Source organism: Quercus lobata, chromosome 9 (assembly GCF_001633185.2).
Source record: "Quercus lobata isolate SW786 chromosome 9, ValleyOak3.0 Primary Assembly, whole genome shotgun sequence".
Taxonomy (NCBI): Eukaryota; Viridiplantae; Streptophyta; class Magnoliopsida; order Fagales; family Fagaceae; genus Quercus; species Quercus lobata.
In genome coordinates this window covers 40,978,423-40,996,929 of record NC_044912.1, presented here as the reverse complement: position 1 = coordinate 40,996,929, position 18,507 = coordinate 40,978,423, and the positions used below count along the sequence as shown (strand labels likewise).

The window sequence follows — 18,507 nt, the reverse complement described above, 5'->3', positions numbered from 1 at the left end:
AGGTTACGCTTATGATTTTCACATGCTAAAAAACTCTTTTTCAAAATCCTAGATACTAGGGGCCTATTTGGTAGTGGTTTTTAAACATCAGTTTTCAGTATTTAAACAACAATAATACTTCTGACATGTATTTTTATAACACACAAACATGTATTTTCACAACACTGAAAACTGAACAACAATACTTAAACACTGCTACCAAACGAGCCCCTAGATCTTTCTTCTATGAAAAACATGTTTTTATGTCTTTCTATGACATGTTGGATGAATGGATGATATGACATGATTAAGGTCACCATGATCTAGAAGACCGGTTCAATGGGCAAGGTGGGTGCCAAACACGTTCCAACCTCATAACTTAACCTCCAATCTTGGATCAACAGTTCATAGACAAGATCATATCCAATGTAAATTTTATCTTTTTAGAATGTAACTACAATTTCAAGCCATGTAATTTCGTAGAACACATCTAAAACTAAAGCCATGTAATGTTCTTATTATAATCAAATATATATATATATATATATATATATATCTAAAACCTGAAACGTAGCATTTATTATTACTACACTCCTGTTGAGCCACATCAGTAGTCACATAATTCATTTATTTTCTACCTTTTCTTTTCTCAATTTTATTCTCCCCATTCTAAGAAAAAAATATTTAAAAAAAAAAACTCTTCTTCTCCCCATTATTCCACATTTACTGTTACACTTTCTCCAACCTTTTCCCTCTATTTTTGCTCTTTATCTCCCCTCTACTCTCTACTTTACCGTTACTTCTTCATCATTTTTCTTTCTTATATTTGATTCTTCTTCTTCCCATTTTATTTTGTATAAATTTGATATTATTTCTCCAATTCAATCCATATTTTTTCAACAAAAAAATTGTGAGTACTCTCTCTCTCTCTCTCTCTCTCTCTCTCTCGTTGTATTTTGGTTTGGGTTAATACTTAGTTTTTTTGCAAATAGTGATTTGAGTTTATACCAAAACATAATCTACATGGCTATGAATTTGACTATGCCTACCAATTGTTTGAGTATAAAATATTATAAAGTCTTTTTTGTATTCCTTTGTTTCATTTTAATTTTGATTAAAATAATATTGTAATTTTGTGATGAGTTTTTATTGTTACAATAATCTCCTTTTTCCTTGAGAGGTGAGAAATTTGAATAATAAATTTGAAACTTATAAAATTTTATTTTATTTTAGGCAAATACTGTATTATACACTACAACAAAAGTTAGAAAAATATAGTTCACCTTAAAAATATATTAATCAAACATATAAAAAATACTTTAATATATATATAATACTTGAAGTAATTGTTACTTTTTATTTACTATATCCTATTACATAATATTTATATATTTCTACGCATCACGTGGGACTGCAGTTACATTTTAATATTTTAATTGTGTTGTTTAGAGCCTTGAATGTTCTTGGCAGACAACGGTTCTTAAAAATAATGAATTATATATTTTTTCCAGTCCATAAGAATGATATTTGGAGGCTACGGATTGAACATCTTATTGACTCAGCACTAACATAGACCAAGAACATAAAAATTAATACAAGCCATTTCAAGCAAAGCTTTGATCCTAAGATTTTGAACTACAATTTAATAAGTACTAGTCACAATCCTTCCTAGGCCAAATCCAAAAATCACTAACTAGCCTACGAAAAGTAATCGTGCCAAATGGCTCAGATGGAAAATTGTGGGTTCGATCTGATAGTTCTTGTGCGACAAAACGCATAGTTGGTCGTGACTCTGGAGTGCTACGCGTACATGCCAAGGCTATGGTCACCACAAAAACGACTGCTTTTGCCAATTGACCTGTGGGAGGTGAGAGGGTTGGTCCAAAACATCTTTCAAAAGCAATTCCTGGCTGTCGAATAAGGTTGACAAAGTTGATGACAATGATGGTGAGGATAGGGATGCTAGAAGTTCCCCTGGGTGCTTTCCCATCATGACTTCTAATGCCATCACTCCAAAGCTATAAACATCACATTTATCTGTGACCTTCATTGTGAGTGCAAGTTCTGCAGATCAAGAAAAGTACAACAAAGCAAAATACCTGTTATTTGAAACATTTCCAATAAAAAAAATATTAACATCAACAATGTCCAATGTATAATCATAGTAGAGAGATGCGGGAAACACTAACTATGAGAACGCTTTGTCTTTAGGAACTATAATAGGCTGCAAAATTATTTACCAAGTAGCACAAACCATGTGAATATGACCCAATATTCTTCCTCTACATACTATGAATCTAGCAGGTTTTTTTTTTTTTTTTTTTTTTTTACTTGGAAAAGTCTTGACAAAATGGAGACAAAAATATACAGATTGATAAAATGCTGGATTACCTGGAGCCATGTAACCATAAGACCCAGCAACTGTTGTCCAGTTGGAAGACTCTGAGCTCAACAGCCTCACTGTGCCAAAATCGGACAGTTGTGGTTCGAATTCTGAATCTAGTAGTATGTTATTCAAAGGCACATCTTGGTGCACAATTGGTAGAGAGCAATCATTGTGCAAGTAAGCAATAGCATGAGCCACTCCTTGCACAATTTTCACCCTTGTAGTCCAACCTAGTTCCATTTCCCCTTCCGCGCCATACAACACTTTTCTAAGATTACCTCTCTCTACATATTCGTAGACCAAGTATAAGCATCCCTTTCTGCAACAAAACCCATAAAGCTTTATAATATTCCGATGCTTAACTTCTGTCAAAGTCTGAATCTCATACTCAAAACTTCGGTGAATCATTGCTGGAATGTCACTAGAGTTTGACATATTAAGCCTTTTAACTGCCACAACTTGACCTCTTGGCAAAACTGCTTTGTAAACACTTCCATATCCTCCTTTCCCAATGCAGTACTTCTCATTGAAGTCCTCAGTAGCGTTCAGTATATCCACAAACGTAAATTTTCTCTCTTTCCCATATCATTCGTTCAAGAGTCTCATATTTTTTTACTGCCTCTGCATCTTGTAACTTGACTGTTTGACCATATGCTAGAATTCCAATGATAATGGTGGCAAGACATAATAAGCAAGAAACTGAAACAATGGCACCAATAAGGACCTTTTTCATATTATTTGCGGCTTTGTCAGGAGGCAAAACTGCACAACTTGGAGAAAAGCCTTCTGCTTTTCCACATAGACCTGAGTTTCCAACAAAAGCTTTTGCTGGTGCTTGTTGGAAAATGTTACCAGTTGGGATTGGTCCCATCAAGTTGTTATAAGAAAAATCTATGGAACCTAGACTTACCATGCTCGACAATGTTTCTGGGATTCTACCAGAGAGGTGGTTATGTGAGATATTGAGATACTCCACTCTCATAAGCTTTCCAAGGTTTTGTGGTATTGTCCCAGAGAGCGAATTACTGCTGAGATCTAACATATACTGTAATGATCTTAGGTAGCCAAGCTCCAATGGTATTTCACCAGATATCTTGTTGTGGTTTAGGTTCAGGCTTAATAAGCCGTAACAATTGCAAAGCTCTATTGGCATGTTACCAGTCAGGCTGTTCTCTGACAAATCAAGATGCTGGAGCTTAGACAAATTTCCTACACTCCTAGGGTTCTGTCCTGTCAAATGATTCTTACTAAAATTAAGCTTGTAAAGCATACCTATATTTCCCAGTTCAGTTGGAATTTCCCCGGATAGTTTGTTTGAGTCCAGGGTTAGAATTTGCAATTTGGTTAACTTCCCAAGCTCAACAGGGATTTTGCCAGAAATTCTATTTCTGTCCATCTGTAAATTGGTGAGATTTCTACATTCTCCCCACGTTGATGAGAGATGACCAACAAATTGGTTGTCCATAAGAGTGAGGAAATTAAGATTTTGATGAACTCCAAAGGCTTCTGTGATGTTTCCAGTGAATTCGTTCCCATCAAGCCGGACTCTATGTAGCTTTGAACAATTCCTCAAGCACACTGGCAATGATCCTGTAAAGCTATTGTTATTCACCGTTAAATCTTCAAGAGCAAAACCACTGCACAATTCAGATGGCAGTTCCCCAGAGAAGTTGTTTGAAAAGCTAACATAGCTTAGATCAGGACTATACTTCCCAAAGTCAGTGGGTATGCCGCCAGAGAAATTATTGGTGAACACAGAGAATGACTGCAAACTATTTAGTTGAGAAATGGTTTCTGGCAACTGTCCATACAATCGGTTAGTGTTGAGATCAAGAGTAACCAAAGACTTCATTTTTCCAATCTCTGGTGGAAGTATGCCACTAAGATTGTTAAAGAAAAGTTGTAAGACTTGAAGGTTTGTGAGATTCCACAATGTCAGAGGAATTGGACCGGAAAGCTGGTTCCCTGAAAGGTCTAAAGCAAATAGATCTTTCAAATTTCCTATCTCTAAGGGAATTGATCCAGAGAGCGTATTATTGTACATAAGAAGATAGTTTAGCTTTGTCAACAGGCCTATTTCTGATGGAATTTTCCCAGAGAACTGATTATTTTGGAGTTCCAATGAGACTAATTCAGTCCAATTGGCAATTAAATTAGGTGAAATATCACCAGAAAGAGAGTTATCAGATAAACCCAACTCGGTAAGTTTGGTCAGATTGGACAATGACAAAGGAAGCGGGCCAGTGAGATTGTTCACTGCTAAGGCCAAGTAGGTGAGGTTGGTACAAAGGTCTAGCTCAGAAGGGATTGTGGAATTCAAGGCATTTTTTCGAAGATCAAGGGACTGAAGCTCCCTGAGTTGGCCTATTGAGGAAGGAATCATCCCTTGGAATGAATTGTTATACAATTCAAGTATTTGAAGATCGGACATCAAATCCATTTCTCCAGGAATTGGACCAAAGAAATTATTATTTCCTAGGCAAAGTTCTACGAGCTTGGAAAGCTTGGAAATATTTGATGACAATAGTCCTAGGAACAGGTTGTTATCCCAGTAAATAACAAATACCTGAAATATTAGATAACAATCAATAGCTAAGATAAAGATAAACTCCTAAGGAAATTCAAAAGCAAGAACCAAATCTGATATGGCAGCTGGTACGTAACACATTCAATTTGAGAACATCAACTTCAGACACTGCAGAAATTCTTTTGAAGGATGTGCTAGACCAAGGACTTCCACCACCTACAGGCCAAATAGCAAAGGAGGTGGTGTTTGTAGTTACCACAGCCTTAGCATGTGTGCGTGACACTCCAACGGCACGACCCACCATGCGTTCTGTGGCACAAGTACTATCAGCTCAAACCCATGTTTGCCTGTCTGACCATTTCGACAAGATTACCATTAGCAAGCTATTACAGGCCTTCTGAAATAGATCAAATTGGCATCAGAGGTTGAGTTGTGAGTCTTGTGACTAGTGTTTGTCAAAGGTATTGTCAGGCCTGAAATGGATTCTGCAATATTTATGGTCCTATTCCACGTGGTAACAAGTAAGTGAGAACAATAAAAGAAACACCAATTTCACGCAAAATTCACAAACTATCTAGGTAAAATTATGTAAGTGGTGGTTCCAAGTAAGAATTAATAAAAACTGGTTTACACAACTATTGTGAAAGATATTATAAAAATTATTGCATTTGTAACGTTATTCAAATAAAAATGTTACTTTGAGGTCCCTATTACAATAATCTTTTTCTTTTTTCTTCTTTTTCCCTTTCATTTTACTCGAATCTCATTCTGCTTGAATCTTCGGTTGCAACATGGCTCTGCCACTGCTTGAATATATGTTGGGCGGAGCACTAGTGAGGGCTGTATTGGTACTTTTGCTCTGTTATATATATAAACAATGTTTCATGTATAGACCCCTAATTTCACAAAAAAGCACATACTCAAAGTCTCAAACGGCAAATTCTCAACAACAAAAAAAAAAAAAAAAAGTCTCAAACAGCACTTAAATTGTGACTTGAATTGGAAGCTATGACTTCATGTCACGACTTATGTGCAGTTTGTGTGTGTATAAAAGTGTATATAATAGGGTGTGTAAACTAGATTTTACCCTCAAAATAATACCTGCTAGACTTTTCTTTTCCTCATTTTCTTTCCTTCCCTCCAATGAAGCTCACGACTTCCTAATCATTTTCCTCTAGTAAATCTCCTTATTTTTTTACTAATCGTTTTCTATTTTTTGATGAATTTTCTTACCAAGCACGTGAACTAAAGAATCTCAGCATCCCTTTTGTCTCTTTTCTTCTCTGGCTGCTCAAAGTTGACTTCTGACTAAGTGGAAATGTTTGCAATCTGGTTAAACTTAGCCAGCTTCCCATGGTGGTTCTTGAAAAGCAGGCACAAGTTAACATGGCTGTGAAAGGGATACCATATGGTTCCTGGGAAAATTAAACCAGCCAACATGCCTGTGAATTGGACAGGCTAATGATGAGTAATGACTCTCAAAGAACATTTGGGATTCTCTTGAGTACATTTGGCAACAGCTTTATCTAGCTTTTTGCTGAAAATTTTTTACTTAAAGTACCATAGATAAAAGGTAAAAGTTAAATAAAATAAGTAGGTGATTTACATGGAACCCGTAAATAGTAAGAAAAATAAGCAATAAGCTAACTTATAAATGCATCCCAAACAGGCACGTGTGTTTGTATGGAGGCGAGGAGAGGAGTAGATGAAAAAGGGTATGGAAGGTTAATTCAGCATGTTTAGATGCCTTAAGGGAAGGAAATGATTTGATGAGATTTAAGAGGTAAGATATCCTCTAAAACCTTTTTTTAATTTAAATCAGAAGACTTTAGAGGACAGGTTTCACTTAAATTAAATTAAAAATAATAATAATAATAATCAATTTATATCTATTTCTTTGAATTGAATAAAAAGATGGTATAATTATTAATTTATATAATATCTTATCATTTTCTATTTAATTTTTAAAACATGCGAGAAGAAAGGATACCATTCCTCCCCTCTCCTCTCAGCTTCTTCTATTTCTTACTCTACTCCTTTTGCCCTTCAAACTTCGAAATGCATAGTAAAAAATTCAAAACAGGGTTATACAAAAGAGTATATTGTGTAGGAAGTCAATAAACTGGGTTCATAAGGCAATCTACCTATTTAAATCTTAGGCTTCTGGAGTTCTGAATCTTATAATGCTGGTGACTGAAACTCAGATAGAGAGAGCCCCTAAAGTCAGCATACTACCATTTTTAAATCGATTCAAGAGTCAAAAATATTTTGTCATTCTATACAATTGCTGCAGCTTCAAACATGCTGGCATAAAAAGTTTCAGTTATGGAAAAAGACACTCCAATTACTAAAAAGAAAAATAGTTGGGCAAAATTGTGGCCTATCATTGCGGCCACTATTGCGAGAGTGGGATCATCAATTTATCTTTTCCAAAAATGGTTTACACGTCTCACCTTCTTCTTGTTTAGCAAGACGGAGACAAAAATGGTTTACAACCAACAAGCCCAAAGCTAACAAAATTAGACCAAAAATCAGCTTAAACTTGCTCCCATCAACCTCTTAGATTACTTGAAATAAGATAGGTATGGATATAATAATTTCACAGAAAATAGCATAATTTGCATCGCTCACACTTCTTCTATGGGTAATTCGACTTTGCTTTTTCTTTTCTTTTTTTCTTTTTTCTTTTTTTTTTTGGGTTCTATTGGTCTGACACACACAAGAACAAGTCTTTAGCCTACAAACCATGACAATGAGATTTGTTGACCATTACATTATGTAGCCATGTCAACTGCCCCAATAAGAACTGATAATATTACATTATGTAGCCAATAAACGTTGTGATGTTGGAAATCAAATTGTGATTAGACAAAAATGTACAACCATTACTGGAATCTCCAACTAAATAGATCTCTATGCTTTAAAAGTCATCAAACCATATAAAATTCTGATCTAGTGACTGAAATTCAGAAAGAGAGAGAGGCGAAGTTTTGGTAGCTGTAAATCAAGAAACAGAATGTAGGACTTTCCCTGGTTTAAAACTGAAATCCAGGGGGGCTGAAGGGCTCTGGAACATATAAAAACCAAACTGATCTTCATAAAATCATAAATCAGCATTGCAGAAAGAATTATGGATACAATTAAAAAGAATAAATTCAATTATATTAATCACGAAATTACAACAGGCAAGCAGATGTCACAAACAACCAAATTGAATTTTACAAAAGAATTAAAAAAATATAGATGCTGAGAACATAAAACAACAATCCAACACCAAATCACTCACAAGCTTGTCTAACATACACCAAGAGTAAGAGTAGTTTAAGCCTCAGCAGAACCACTTTTCAAAGCTCTCTCCAACCTTGCCTCAAATGGAGTAGAGTGCCAATTCACTCTCTTATCCTGCACACCCACAAAAACTTAATCAGAACACTCCTCCATCCCCTAAATCAAAAATCTCACTAGTTTTACTTCACATATACCTCTCTGTACTTGCTGGTTGTGTTTGGGATTCCTTTGTAGGAAGAGGCTGAGCCAGAATTCTTGGTAGAGCCAGTGTGACTCCAGTAGGTCCCAACAGTCCCTATTATAGGCATGTCATCGGGGCTTGGACTTGGTGACCTCCTTGGTGAAGAAGTAGACGAAAACTGTTTGAGTTCTTCAACAGTTAATGCTCCCAAAATAGGTCTATCTTCTGGGCTCCTTGATGAGGTTGATCGTTGTGACATGCTTATCTCAGGTGTAATGGTGCTAGACTTATTGATGGGAGTCGCCTCAGATGATTCCAACCAGTTGGAAAGGCTAGCATCAACTGCTACTTCCTGGCTTGACTTCTTGGATTGATTAGTTTTTGACTTAAAACTGAATGAAACCTCAGATTCTTGATTCAAAACAAAATTCTCTTTCTGAGGCCTCAATGGTGATGCCCCTTTAGCTTTAACAGCTTTCCATTGCGTAAGATTTTCGACAGGGTTTAACACAGGATGAACATAAGCACTCCTATCTCGAACGTTCGGGTTATACACATATGGCTTAACCTCCCGTTCATCACATCTTATTGGACAATCATCAACCACCTCGGTAACCACAGGAACAACAGGAATTCTTCTCCTTGACTCAACAATTCCATCATCATCATCCTCATAAATTTCATTCACCTCAAGTACCCCATCATCGTCGTCGTCATCATCGTCATTGTCATCATCAAGATCACTCTCCTCATAATCTAATTCTTCAAACTCATCATCACTGTCCCTGCAATTCTGGTATCTATGATTCGGAGGATAAGATACCGAACTTGAAGTTATTGAATTTTCATCTGAAGAAGACTTTGTTTGACTTGATTTTGCTATATTTTCCTCCTGCCCCTTCTTCCCACTGCATTCAGTCTCTGGTACAACATTCTTGACTTCCTCACACAGAACATGTTCATAGGTTTCCACATTGGAGTTGAATGTTACTTTCCTTTTGCTTCTAAAGCTCGACTCTCTCTCAGGCTCATCCCTACACTCAAATCATATAAAAAAACAAAGAAAAAATGATAACAATAAGCTTATAAATAAAACAAATTTTGCTTTTGCTCTCAAAAACCAAAAATTAGGAAAAAATAAGGCATTGAATCCCAAAAAAGCTAAGGAATTTGATAACTCACTGGACTTGTGAATTCGTGATGTCGATGGGTGTTTGGGAGTCCTCGTCTTGAGTAGAATGAACAGCAGATTGCGCAGGCGTGCAACTTGCAGTTCTCTGCAACAATTTTCAGAATTCAAATTCAGTTTTAAAAGTTCTCTAAAAACAATAATCAACTAAAGTTCTGTTTGACTGCTGAGCAAACTTAGGGGGCCAAAAAAAAAAAAAAACCAAAATCTTGAATCTTCAATAAACTGGGCGTCAAGATACAGGTATGCAACTTTATGAACTTGACTATATGCCCTTTTTAGAAACCATATAAAAGAAACAAAAAAAAAGCTTTCAAAGCTTGAAAACAGTACTTAAGCTATGTTTGGCTGTTGAGAAAAGCTAGGAAACTAAAAAGAAAGCGAAAATATTACATCTTGAAGAAACTGGGCGTAAAGATTCAAGTCTGTAACTTTATTAACATGACTATTTGACCTTTTTTAGAAACCAAAAACAAAAAAGGAAAACATCAATCTTGATATCTTTTCTTTCTTTATGTCAAACAAAGGGTTAAGAAAAAACAAAACACTAAAAGACATCATCGCAAAAACAAATCTTGAAGACAGTACTTACAGGTTGATCACGAGGTTGAACCTTGTTGCGTCTCGGTTTCCTTCTTTTCCCATCTTTGGAAGAACCAAAACAACCAAGAAAACAACCCATTTTGACAACAACAAAAAAACCGAAAAAATTTCTCTCCCTCTAGAAGAAAAATCTCAAAGATTTGCCAAGTGGGTTTTCTGAGTTCTACCCAGAGAAAAGATTTGCTTTAATGGGTTTTCATTGTTTGCTAAAAAGAGAAAAGGAGAGCGTCAAAGAAAAATTTGAAGTGTAGAGAGAGCGGTTCTGTAATAGGGGCCCTTCCTTCTTCTACTTCTAGTTGGAGAGTTTGTTTTGTAATTTTCTTTAAAAAAAAATTCTTATTTTAGTGAAAAAGAGGAAGTGACCGTTGGGACTTAGGATTCGTTGATTGACTCAATCTATATCACAGCCTGTAAATCTTTTTGTGTTTTCTTTTGCAAAAAAAACAAACACAACTCTGACGTGTTGTTCACAGAAACAACGTTTGTGTGTGTGTGTGAATAGGCTTTTTGATCTCGACCATTGCATCATTTATAGGGGCCCACTTTGTTAATGATGACTGATTTTTGTATTTAAAGTGTGATTGGTTCCATCAACTCTATAACGTCTATTTTGTATACAAAAGAAGTAAAGTTCTTTTTCAAGTACCAATAATACATACAATAGGAATTTCTTTTCTTGGAAAGAGAACTTAAGTGAGAGTTTTTTAGATTAGATATTAAAAGATTTTACTATTTGCTTCTTTTTTTCCTTAATGCTCTTTTGATCAGATTTTATTAGACAAAGATTGTGTTCGAACTTTCCATGTTCGAATCCCACTTTGTCTTGTCTAAAAACACAAAATTGTCCTTATCAAAAATTGAAAAATAAAAAATAAAAAACAGAAAATTGTATCACATGCGTCATTTTTAATAGTCTCAAATTATTGGTTTTTCGGTTAGTTTATTGGTGTCTTGTAATTTGGATGCACCATCTCACATAATTATAACTAGTGTGTAACCCGTGTTACCGCACGGGAATGGATATAATTAAATAAGACAATGAAAAAAAAAAATTGCATTTTATTAGTTAAGTGTTACTATTGGTTTTTTTTATTTTATTTTTTATTATTAATCATGAATTTATTCATGTTTAGAAGGCTTAGTTAAGTCTAAATTCATATTATTAACCAGAAAATTTTATTAACAAAACTTAGCATTATGTAATTTTTTTACAATTTCAGTCGAGCAGACCAGCAAACCTTATATGATATGGCTTATCAACTGGGGCTTTCCTTGTAATTGCTTATAAATAATTGGCATAAGAGTGGTTTGTGTGTATAGGTGGATTGTACGTTGGGCGTATATGAAATGCTGTTTGTATTGTCTATCTTCTAGCTTAGATGAGTATAGTTTGATATAATTCGTATAATTGATTTCTGGGAGGTATGTGATGTGTGATCAATGGATGGTTTCCTTTTATTTTTTTATTATTATTGTGTGGTTCCACATGAGTATGGTTCAATGTCATCACAATGACATAAAATATGCTTTGGACAAGAAAGATTATGCTTTATTATTTAGTAGGTATTGTTTGGTAGATTAGATGTATAAATTCGGAGATTTTAAGTTACAAATGATGGTTCTAATTTATGATTTAGCAAACTTTATTAGAAAATACAAATGATTCAAATTTTATGGTTCTAGCCTGTAACCCCATGCATATGCATGGATATACTTAAAAAATACACATTGAGGTGCATAGTATAATTCCTATATATATAATTTAAATACTATTGATATATAGTTATTCTTATTTTTTGTTAACTCTTTAAAAAATCTTGTAAGAATATTATTAGGTAGAAAATGTAAATTGTCCATATTGTTTTTAAAAAAAATTTATTAATTCTTAATTTTTGATATTGTGAAGCACTTTTTTTTTCTTTTTTTGCTTGCTTATTTTCTAAGTGATAATTGCCTGCTTCATAATGTTTTTTTAATTATTATTTATATATAATTCAAAAACAAAATTTTCACAAAAAGAAAGGAAAACGTTTACTCACCTTTTCTTAGGAGTGTGTGATTTGTTTTGTTAACGGAGACTCTGCTTTTTTGATCTTCATCATACCACTAAAAAAAAAAACGATTGCACAAATTGCAACCCAAATTGGGGAAAACATAAGAATATGAAAGCAAGGGAGATAGAGAGAAACTACCTTCAATGCCTTTAAAAACTCAGAGAAAAGATTATGCATTTGAGAAATAGACGAAAGTTAAATGTGAAGATCTATGCGAGAGTGAAAGTTTGTGTTAGTTTTAACTTTTAAGTGGTGAAGGCGTAGGAATGTTTTTTATTTTTTGTGGAAAATGTGGCTAAATGTTTTTGGAAGGTTGTATGTTTATGCTTATATGAACAATGAATGGGATGGTATAGGGATTTTTATACTGTGCAAGTTAAATGTTTTTGCTTAGGTGAATGAACTTGATTATTGTGGTTTTCTAACTTCCGTGTTAGGTGTTAATGCATGCACAAAAATTTAAAATTTTAGATAAGATACATGATGCAAAATTAACTATCCAATTTAGAATTTAAATTATATTTTCTCTCAATTTTGATTTTATAAATATATATATATATATATATATATATTCCTTTGGCACAAAAATCTAGAAAGGATTTTAGAGTGATTGGGACTGATAAAAAAAAAAATAAAAAAAACAACGTGAAGAGCCAAGAGACAGAGAGAGTCATTAAAGACTCCTACGTGATTTGAGGAAATTTGTATATTTATGTATGGTGTGGTCTTCACTTGACACCTAAATTTAGAAAAATATATTGGGACACATGGCTTAAAATTAGAACTCTAATTTGGAATTCTATATTTGAATTTAATTGAAAAATCTAATGTAATGTACTTAAGATATTGTACATAAATTTTACCCTATTTAAAAATATTTTAAAAAATCCTTACCATCATCTAATTGATGAAAAATGTTGACATATATAGTAAATGAAATTCATGAAGCCAAGGTCACTTTGACGACTGAAAGTATGAAGAAATATTTTACTGTATAAGAATGGGTTTGAAATAAGAGTAAAGGTGGAAGACCAAATTTTTAATTTTTTAGCATAGAACTAATGGCTTCCTTTTTACTATTAAGTACAAACGAAAAATTGCATTTTATTGCTCAGTGACAATAGTTGTATGTGTATTGTTACTAATTAATCGCTTGTATTGTTATTTTAAGTATTCAAACAAAAGTACCAAACATAAGTTCTAAGGCATACCATGTTTGTGAAGGACTCCCTTCTGGGGTAAGAAATGAGACCCAATATTGCCCAATACTTTGTCCATTAACCCAAGCTTCCCCTTTTCCCATAGAACCAAGGTTTAATGCAACAGGGTCATTTCCTTTGGGTGCATCAAATTGAGTCTATAAAGACAATCCATGAAGATAAGGTTAGTGCTGATTAAGTATACAGAAATAGTTCAGGCAAGAATAATTAGCATGACAAAGCATTAGCAGAATTTATACCTTGTACCATGTGAGTCTTTGATGATTAGAGTTTCCAAACCTTCTCCATTGAATATTACTTGACCCTTGTTCTGTGTGAATATTTAATTTCTCTCCTGACAGCCCAACCTCCATGAAATTATTGCATGGAATTAGCTAGTTCGAGATCATAATCTCATTAGTTATAAACTTTGTAGATGAAAAATGGGTTATGACAATCTTTGAGTGAGCACTTGATATGAAAGAATAATATGAAAATATAATTTGTGGATAAATAAAGCATTACAGATTGAAAATACAAATATAGATATAAGAAATGAACCTGGTATCCCCATGTATAGTCTGTGAAATCTTCGGCATCATTTTTGTTTAGTATCCTTACTCTACGTAATCCAGTAACTCTTCTCTCAAGAAATGATCCTGAGTCCTTCATGCCACAAATAAAAAGTAACTCAATACAATTTTTGAACTCGAAAGCATATATATAAGATAAATGTTACAGAATATACACTGATGGGGATGAAACAATAAAGGCATGACTGGATGCAATTTTCTGAAAAAATGGAATCTAACGAAAACTTAATTCTCCTCATTCATGTGGCTGAATGTTTCTGGAAGGTTGTATGTTTATGCTTATATGAACAATGAATGGGATGGTAGGGATTTTTATAGTGTGCAAGTTAAATGTTTTTGCTTAGGTGAATGAACTTGATTATTGTGGTTTTCTAACTTCCGTGTTAGGTGTTAATGCATGCACAAAAATTTAAAATTTTAGATAAGATACATGATGCAAAATTAATTATCCAATTTAGAATTTAAATTATATTTTCTCTCAGCTTTGATTTTATAAATATATATATATATATATATATATCCTTTGGCACAAAAATTAAGAAAGGATTTTAGAGTGATTGGGATTGATGTGAAAAAAAAAAAAAAAAAAAAAAAAAAAAAAAAAAACAAACAAACAAACTTGAAAAGCCAAGAGACAAGAGAGTCATTAAAGACTCCTACGTGATTTGAGGAAATTTGTATATGTATGGTGTGGTCTTCACTTGACACCTAAATTTAGAAAAATATATTGGGACACATGGCTCAAAATTAGACTCTAATTTCATATTGAAATTGGTGTGATTCTCACATGAATCTAGACACATGTCACACAATTAGAGTTCTAATTTGGAATTGCAATCTGGACACGTGGCACAAAATTAGAGTTCTAATTTGAAATTGCAATTTGAGTTTCTCTCTACTTCACCTATTATTTTATATATAGATTATTAAATTTTCTCTTTAAAAATAAAAAATATTATTGGATTATTAAAAAAATCCAATTTCTTAAAACAACCCAAAATAATACCTCCCTAAAAAATAGAACAATATTGGTGTAGGGACACGATTTTCGTTAACCCGGTCCTGGACAATCAGGCCATGTCCCAAAAAGTCCCACACAATGAAGTTTTGTAGAGTATAGGCTGAAGAACTCGGTTCCAGTTTGCTCAGACGACTCGTTGCATGTTCTTAGTGGATGTAGAAACGTAAATCCAGAAAATGTATGTGAAAGTGGAAGTTTTATTTATGGACCTGCCTTCATACAATGACTTCTTGCTTTTTTCTCTTCTCTCCTCCCTCTTTTTCCGTCCCCCTTTCTGGGGGACTCTTACATATGATATAGGCTCTCTTTTATCATCTGGGCCCTACACTTGTTGATCATCCAAACCCCCACTTGAGCACCTGTCCCATCAGAAGCCCTTACCAGTTCCTTGTGAGTTGCAGTGACCAAGGTAACACTGTTCAGGGGTCTTCTCTTCATTAATGCGGCCAGGAGAGTAGTTGTGATGCATTTAATGTGGTGGTGACAGCCTTTGCTGGGATATTTTGAGCCTTCTTTCTTTTTACGTATTTGGTGTGAGGGCTACAGTAACTGGGATGCATCATTGATTTGGACTTTGGAATATCCGAGGAGGAGTTACTCCTCGGGCTTGTTTTCTTCGTCCCAGTTGGCTTGGGCAGGGATTATGGGCCGCGACGTCTCCTCGGACAGAATCGTCCTCGGACGGGCCCAAGGCCCAGCCAACTTGTTATTCTGGGCTGGTCCCCACAATTGGTATGACAAATTTTGACTTTGAGATTAAGATTTAAAATATATTCAATATTTTTGTTAAAAAATTTTTAAAATATATAAATAAAAAAGAAGAATAATAAAATAAATATATTCAATAATATATTAGAAATCGATCCCAAAAAATATATGCAGAAAATAAAAAATTAAGAATGCAGGGGCAGGTGATCCGAGCACATTTTTGGGCTACGGACCCTGTTTGAGGATGATCAAATATCCGAGGACGGTTAAAAGATGCATGTGTACATGGGCTGAAAGGCCGAGGAAGAAAGAGGGGACTGACATGGTAACCGAGGTTCTCGAGGAACAAAAGCACCTCGAGAACACTTTAGGAAACCAACCACTCTGGAAAGATGAGCTCTAGGGGAAGTAGCAAAGCTGTATCAGTAATGTAGAGAAGAAATATTTGGGAAGGTGACTGCCAGCAACACATTAAAGGCAATGCACCAACTGAATTGATCGCATTTATGAAGAAATGACACCTAAATAGTGTTTTTCTAGCTCACAACCCTTCTTATTACCTCCAGAAGAACCTTGATAGGACAAGCATCCAAAGGATTTCCTAGAAATTGAACAGGTGGAAAGTTAGAATGTATTGGGGGGGACTATATAAGGAAATTGTCTCCATTAAAACGGGCATGCAAGATGGAGAGAAAGAAAGGAGAGAGAGAAGAACACTTTGTAAACAAAAAAACTTGATCAATATAAGAACACTTTGTCCTCGGATTGGTTCGAGGAAGATATTTTGTTGAATTTGTGTGTCTAATCCTATCAACTTGAACCTAATCTATCTTGAGCCTGAACTTACGTGGCTTAGTAGTTCGCTTATAAGATCCACTCTCTAACAAATTTATTATTTTGGGCTTATTGGGCTAACCTTCACTGTTCTCGGTAGGCTTGGGTTGCAATTCTAGTCCTTACAAAGAATGTTTTGAGGATATTAAAATTATGTCTAAAATAAAATTTTCATCCCTAAAAATTTAGTTTAAATTTAAGTATATTTCCCTACATTTAAAAAGCTATAATTTGTCCTAACAAAATTTAATAGATATTGTGGGAACACAATTTAGTAACCAAGTTCTTACTATCACAAGCCTTGGTCCAAAAAGCCCAACACAATGAATTCTTGTAGAGTATGGGCTAAAGAACTCAGTTTAAACAAGTTTAAACGGGCTGTTGCATGGGTTAAGGGTACACACGAACAAGAACGAAATGCTATTGTGTTGAAAGGTCACCCAGTCATGATAGAGCTAAAAACTTGATTAATAGATGCAGATCAATGCAGTCAGACTTCTCTCCCGTCTTCTCTCCCTTTTCTTCGTCCCTTCTCTTGGGGGACTTTTACATATTATATAGACCCTTTCCAATCATCTGGGTTTTACACTTGTTGATCATCCAAACCCCCACTTGAGCACCTGTCCCATCAGACACCCCTCTCAATTCTTTGTGAGTTGCGGTAGCCAAGGTAGCATTGTTCAGGGGTCTTCTCCTCATTAATGCGGCTAGGAGAGTAGTTGTAATGCATTTAATGTGGTGGTGGCAGCCTTTGCTGAGATATTTCGGGTTTCCTTCCTTTTTACGTATTTGGAAGATGGGCTATAGTGGCTTCGATGTACCTTTGCTCCGGATTTTACAGTATCCGAGGAGAAATTACTCCTCGGACATGTTCTCTTTGGCCCAATGGGCCTGAATAAGGATTGCTTGGGCCACGCTGACTTCTCGGACGGGCTGCGTCCTCGGACGGACCTAGGACCTAGCCAGCCTGTTATTTTGGGTCAGTCCCCACAGATATCAATGTTACACTTTTGTCTATTTATCATTATATTTATTTCAGGCCATATTAGCTTTTAAACATGTCATGTTAACATTTTGTTATTAAAAAAAAAAAAAAAGTAATTTCTTTATGACATAGATGGAAAGACAAGGTTCATATCAGAAAAATTTGTAAGGAATGAATATTACAATTTTTTTTTTTTTTTTTAAAAAAATTTGAGAAAGGAAAACCAATCTATATATACATGTTTATGCTTAGAAATATTGAAGATTGATTCACAATGTCCATATTTTATTTTATTTTTTATAACAAAAAATTTATATTAAAAGATATATTGGGTGTTTTCTCAACGAGATTAACCATTATGAAAACATTTGGTTTTATAGTAGACCGATTAAATGACTACTTACTAACCAATCGCCTCTTAGGGGGATTGGTATCTCCTGTGTGCATAAATGCTTGGAATGCATGGAATGGAGGGGGTTTGGGATTTTTAACTAATATCTAAAACAAAAACAAACAAAACAAAACAAAAAATCACAATTTGTCAATTATCAAAATAATATGTCATGAGCTCAATCAGACCATGGGATTAAAAGGTATGAAAAAAATCACATTTTAATGGCTAAAGATACATCCGCATGATGGAGTCTAATTACATGTGATTATGGACAAAAAATTTTGATTAGTTCCATGAGGAATTAATTTGAACTAAAAATTTGTCATAATTCTACTAGATTAGATTTAAAATATAATCATGAGGTGCACACATAATCACATTAGACTTAACAACTAATTTTCCTACAATTTCAATTTTGAATTCAAACTTCTCCAGGCCTTCTATAAATAGAGGATGTGATTCACTATTCCCCTAGAGCTCTATGTAGTAATCTTTCAAGAATTAATTAAACTTCTCTTCTTTCCTTTTTTTTTTTTTTTATAACTATTTTATAATGATTCTTTTGT

The 18,507-nt window shown here is 34.3% G+C and overlaps 1 protein-coding gene, 1 long non-coding RNA gene and 1 pseudogene across 2 annotated transcripts; all 3 read right to left on the bottom strand.

Moving 5' to 3' along the window:
- Positions 1 to 1,804: 1,804 nt before the first annotated feature.
- Positions 1,805 to 5,196, bottom strand: LOC115961745 (annotated as a pseudogene).
- Positions 5,197 to 8,032: 2,836 nt separating this feature from the next.
- LOC115958832 (eisosome protein SEG2) lies at positions 8,033 to 10,499 on the bottom strand. Its single transcript, XM_031077077.1, has 4 exons — positions 10,143 to 10,499; positions 9,544 to 9,638; positions 8,375 to 9,395; positions 8,033 to 8,294 (listed from the first exon to the last, which is right to left on the bottom strand). The coding sequence occupies exons 1-4, from the start codon at positions 10,230 to 10,232 to the stop codon at positions 8,214 to 8,216; spliced, it is 1,287 nt and encodes a 428-aa protein (XP_030932937.1). The 5' UTR covers positions 10,233 to 10,499; the 3' UTR covers positions 8,033 to 8,213.
- Positions 10,500 to 12,229: 1,730 nt separating this feature from the next.
- On the bottom strand, positions 12,230 to 14,435 carry LOC115962139. Its single transcript, XR_004085359.1, has 3 exons — positions 13,667 to 14,435; positions 13,419 to 13,564; positions 12,230 to 12,259 (listed from the first exon to the last, which is right to left on the bottom strand). It is a non-coding gene; the product is annotated as an uncharacterized LOC115962139 (long non-coding RNA).
- Between the last annotated feature and the right edge of the window lie 4,072 nt (positions 14,436 to 18,507).

Bases quoted from the DNA above. Each gene is read 5' to 3' on its own strand.
- LOC115958832 (XM_031077077.1), bottom strand. From the start codon at position 10,232: ATGGGTTGTTTTCTTGGTTGTTTTGGTTCTTCCAAAGATGGGAAAAGA. The intron at 9,396-9,543 runs GTGAGTTATCAA...ATTTGAGTGTAG, and splicing joins ATCACGAATTCACAAGTCCA to GGATGAGCCTGAGAGAGAGT. The intron at 8,295-8,374 runs GTATATGTGAAG...GTGGGTGTGCAG, and splicing joins CAACCAGCAAGTACAGAGAG to GATAAGAGAGTGAATTGGCA.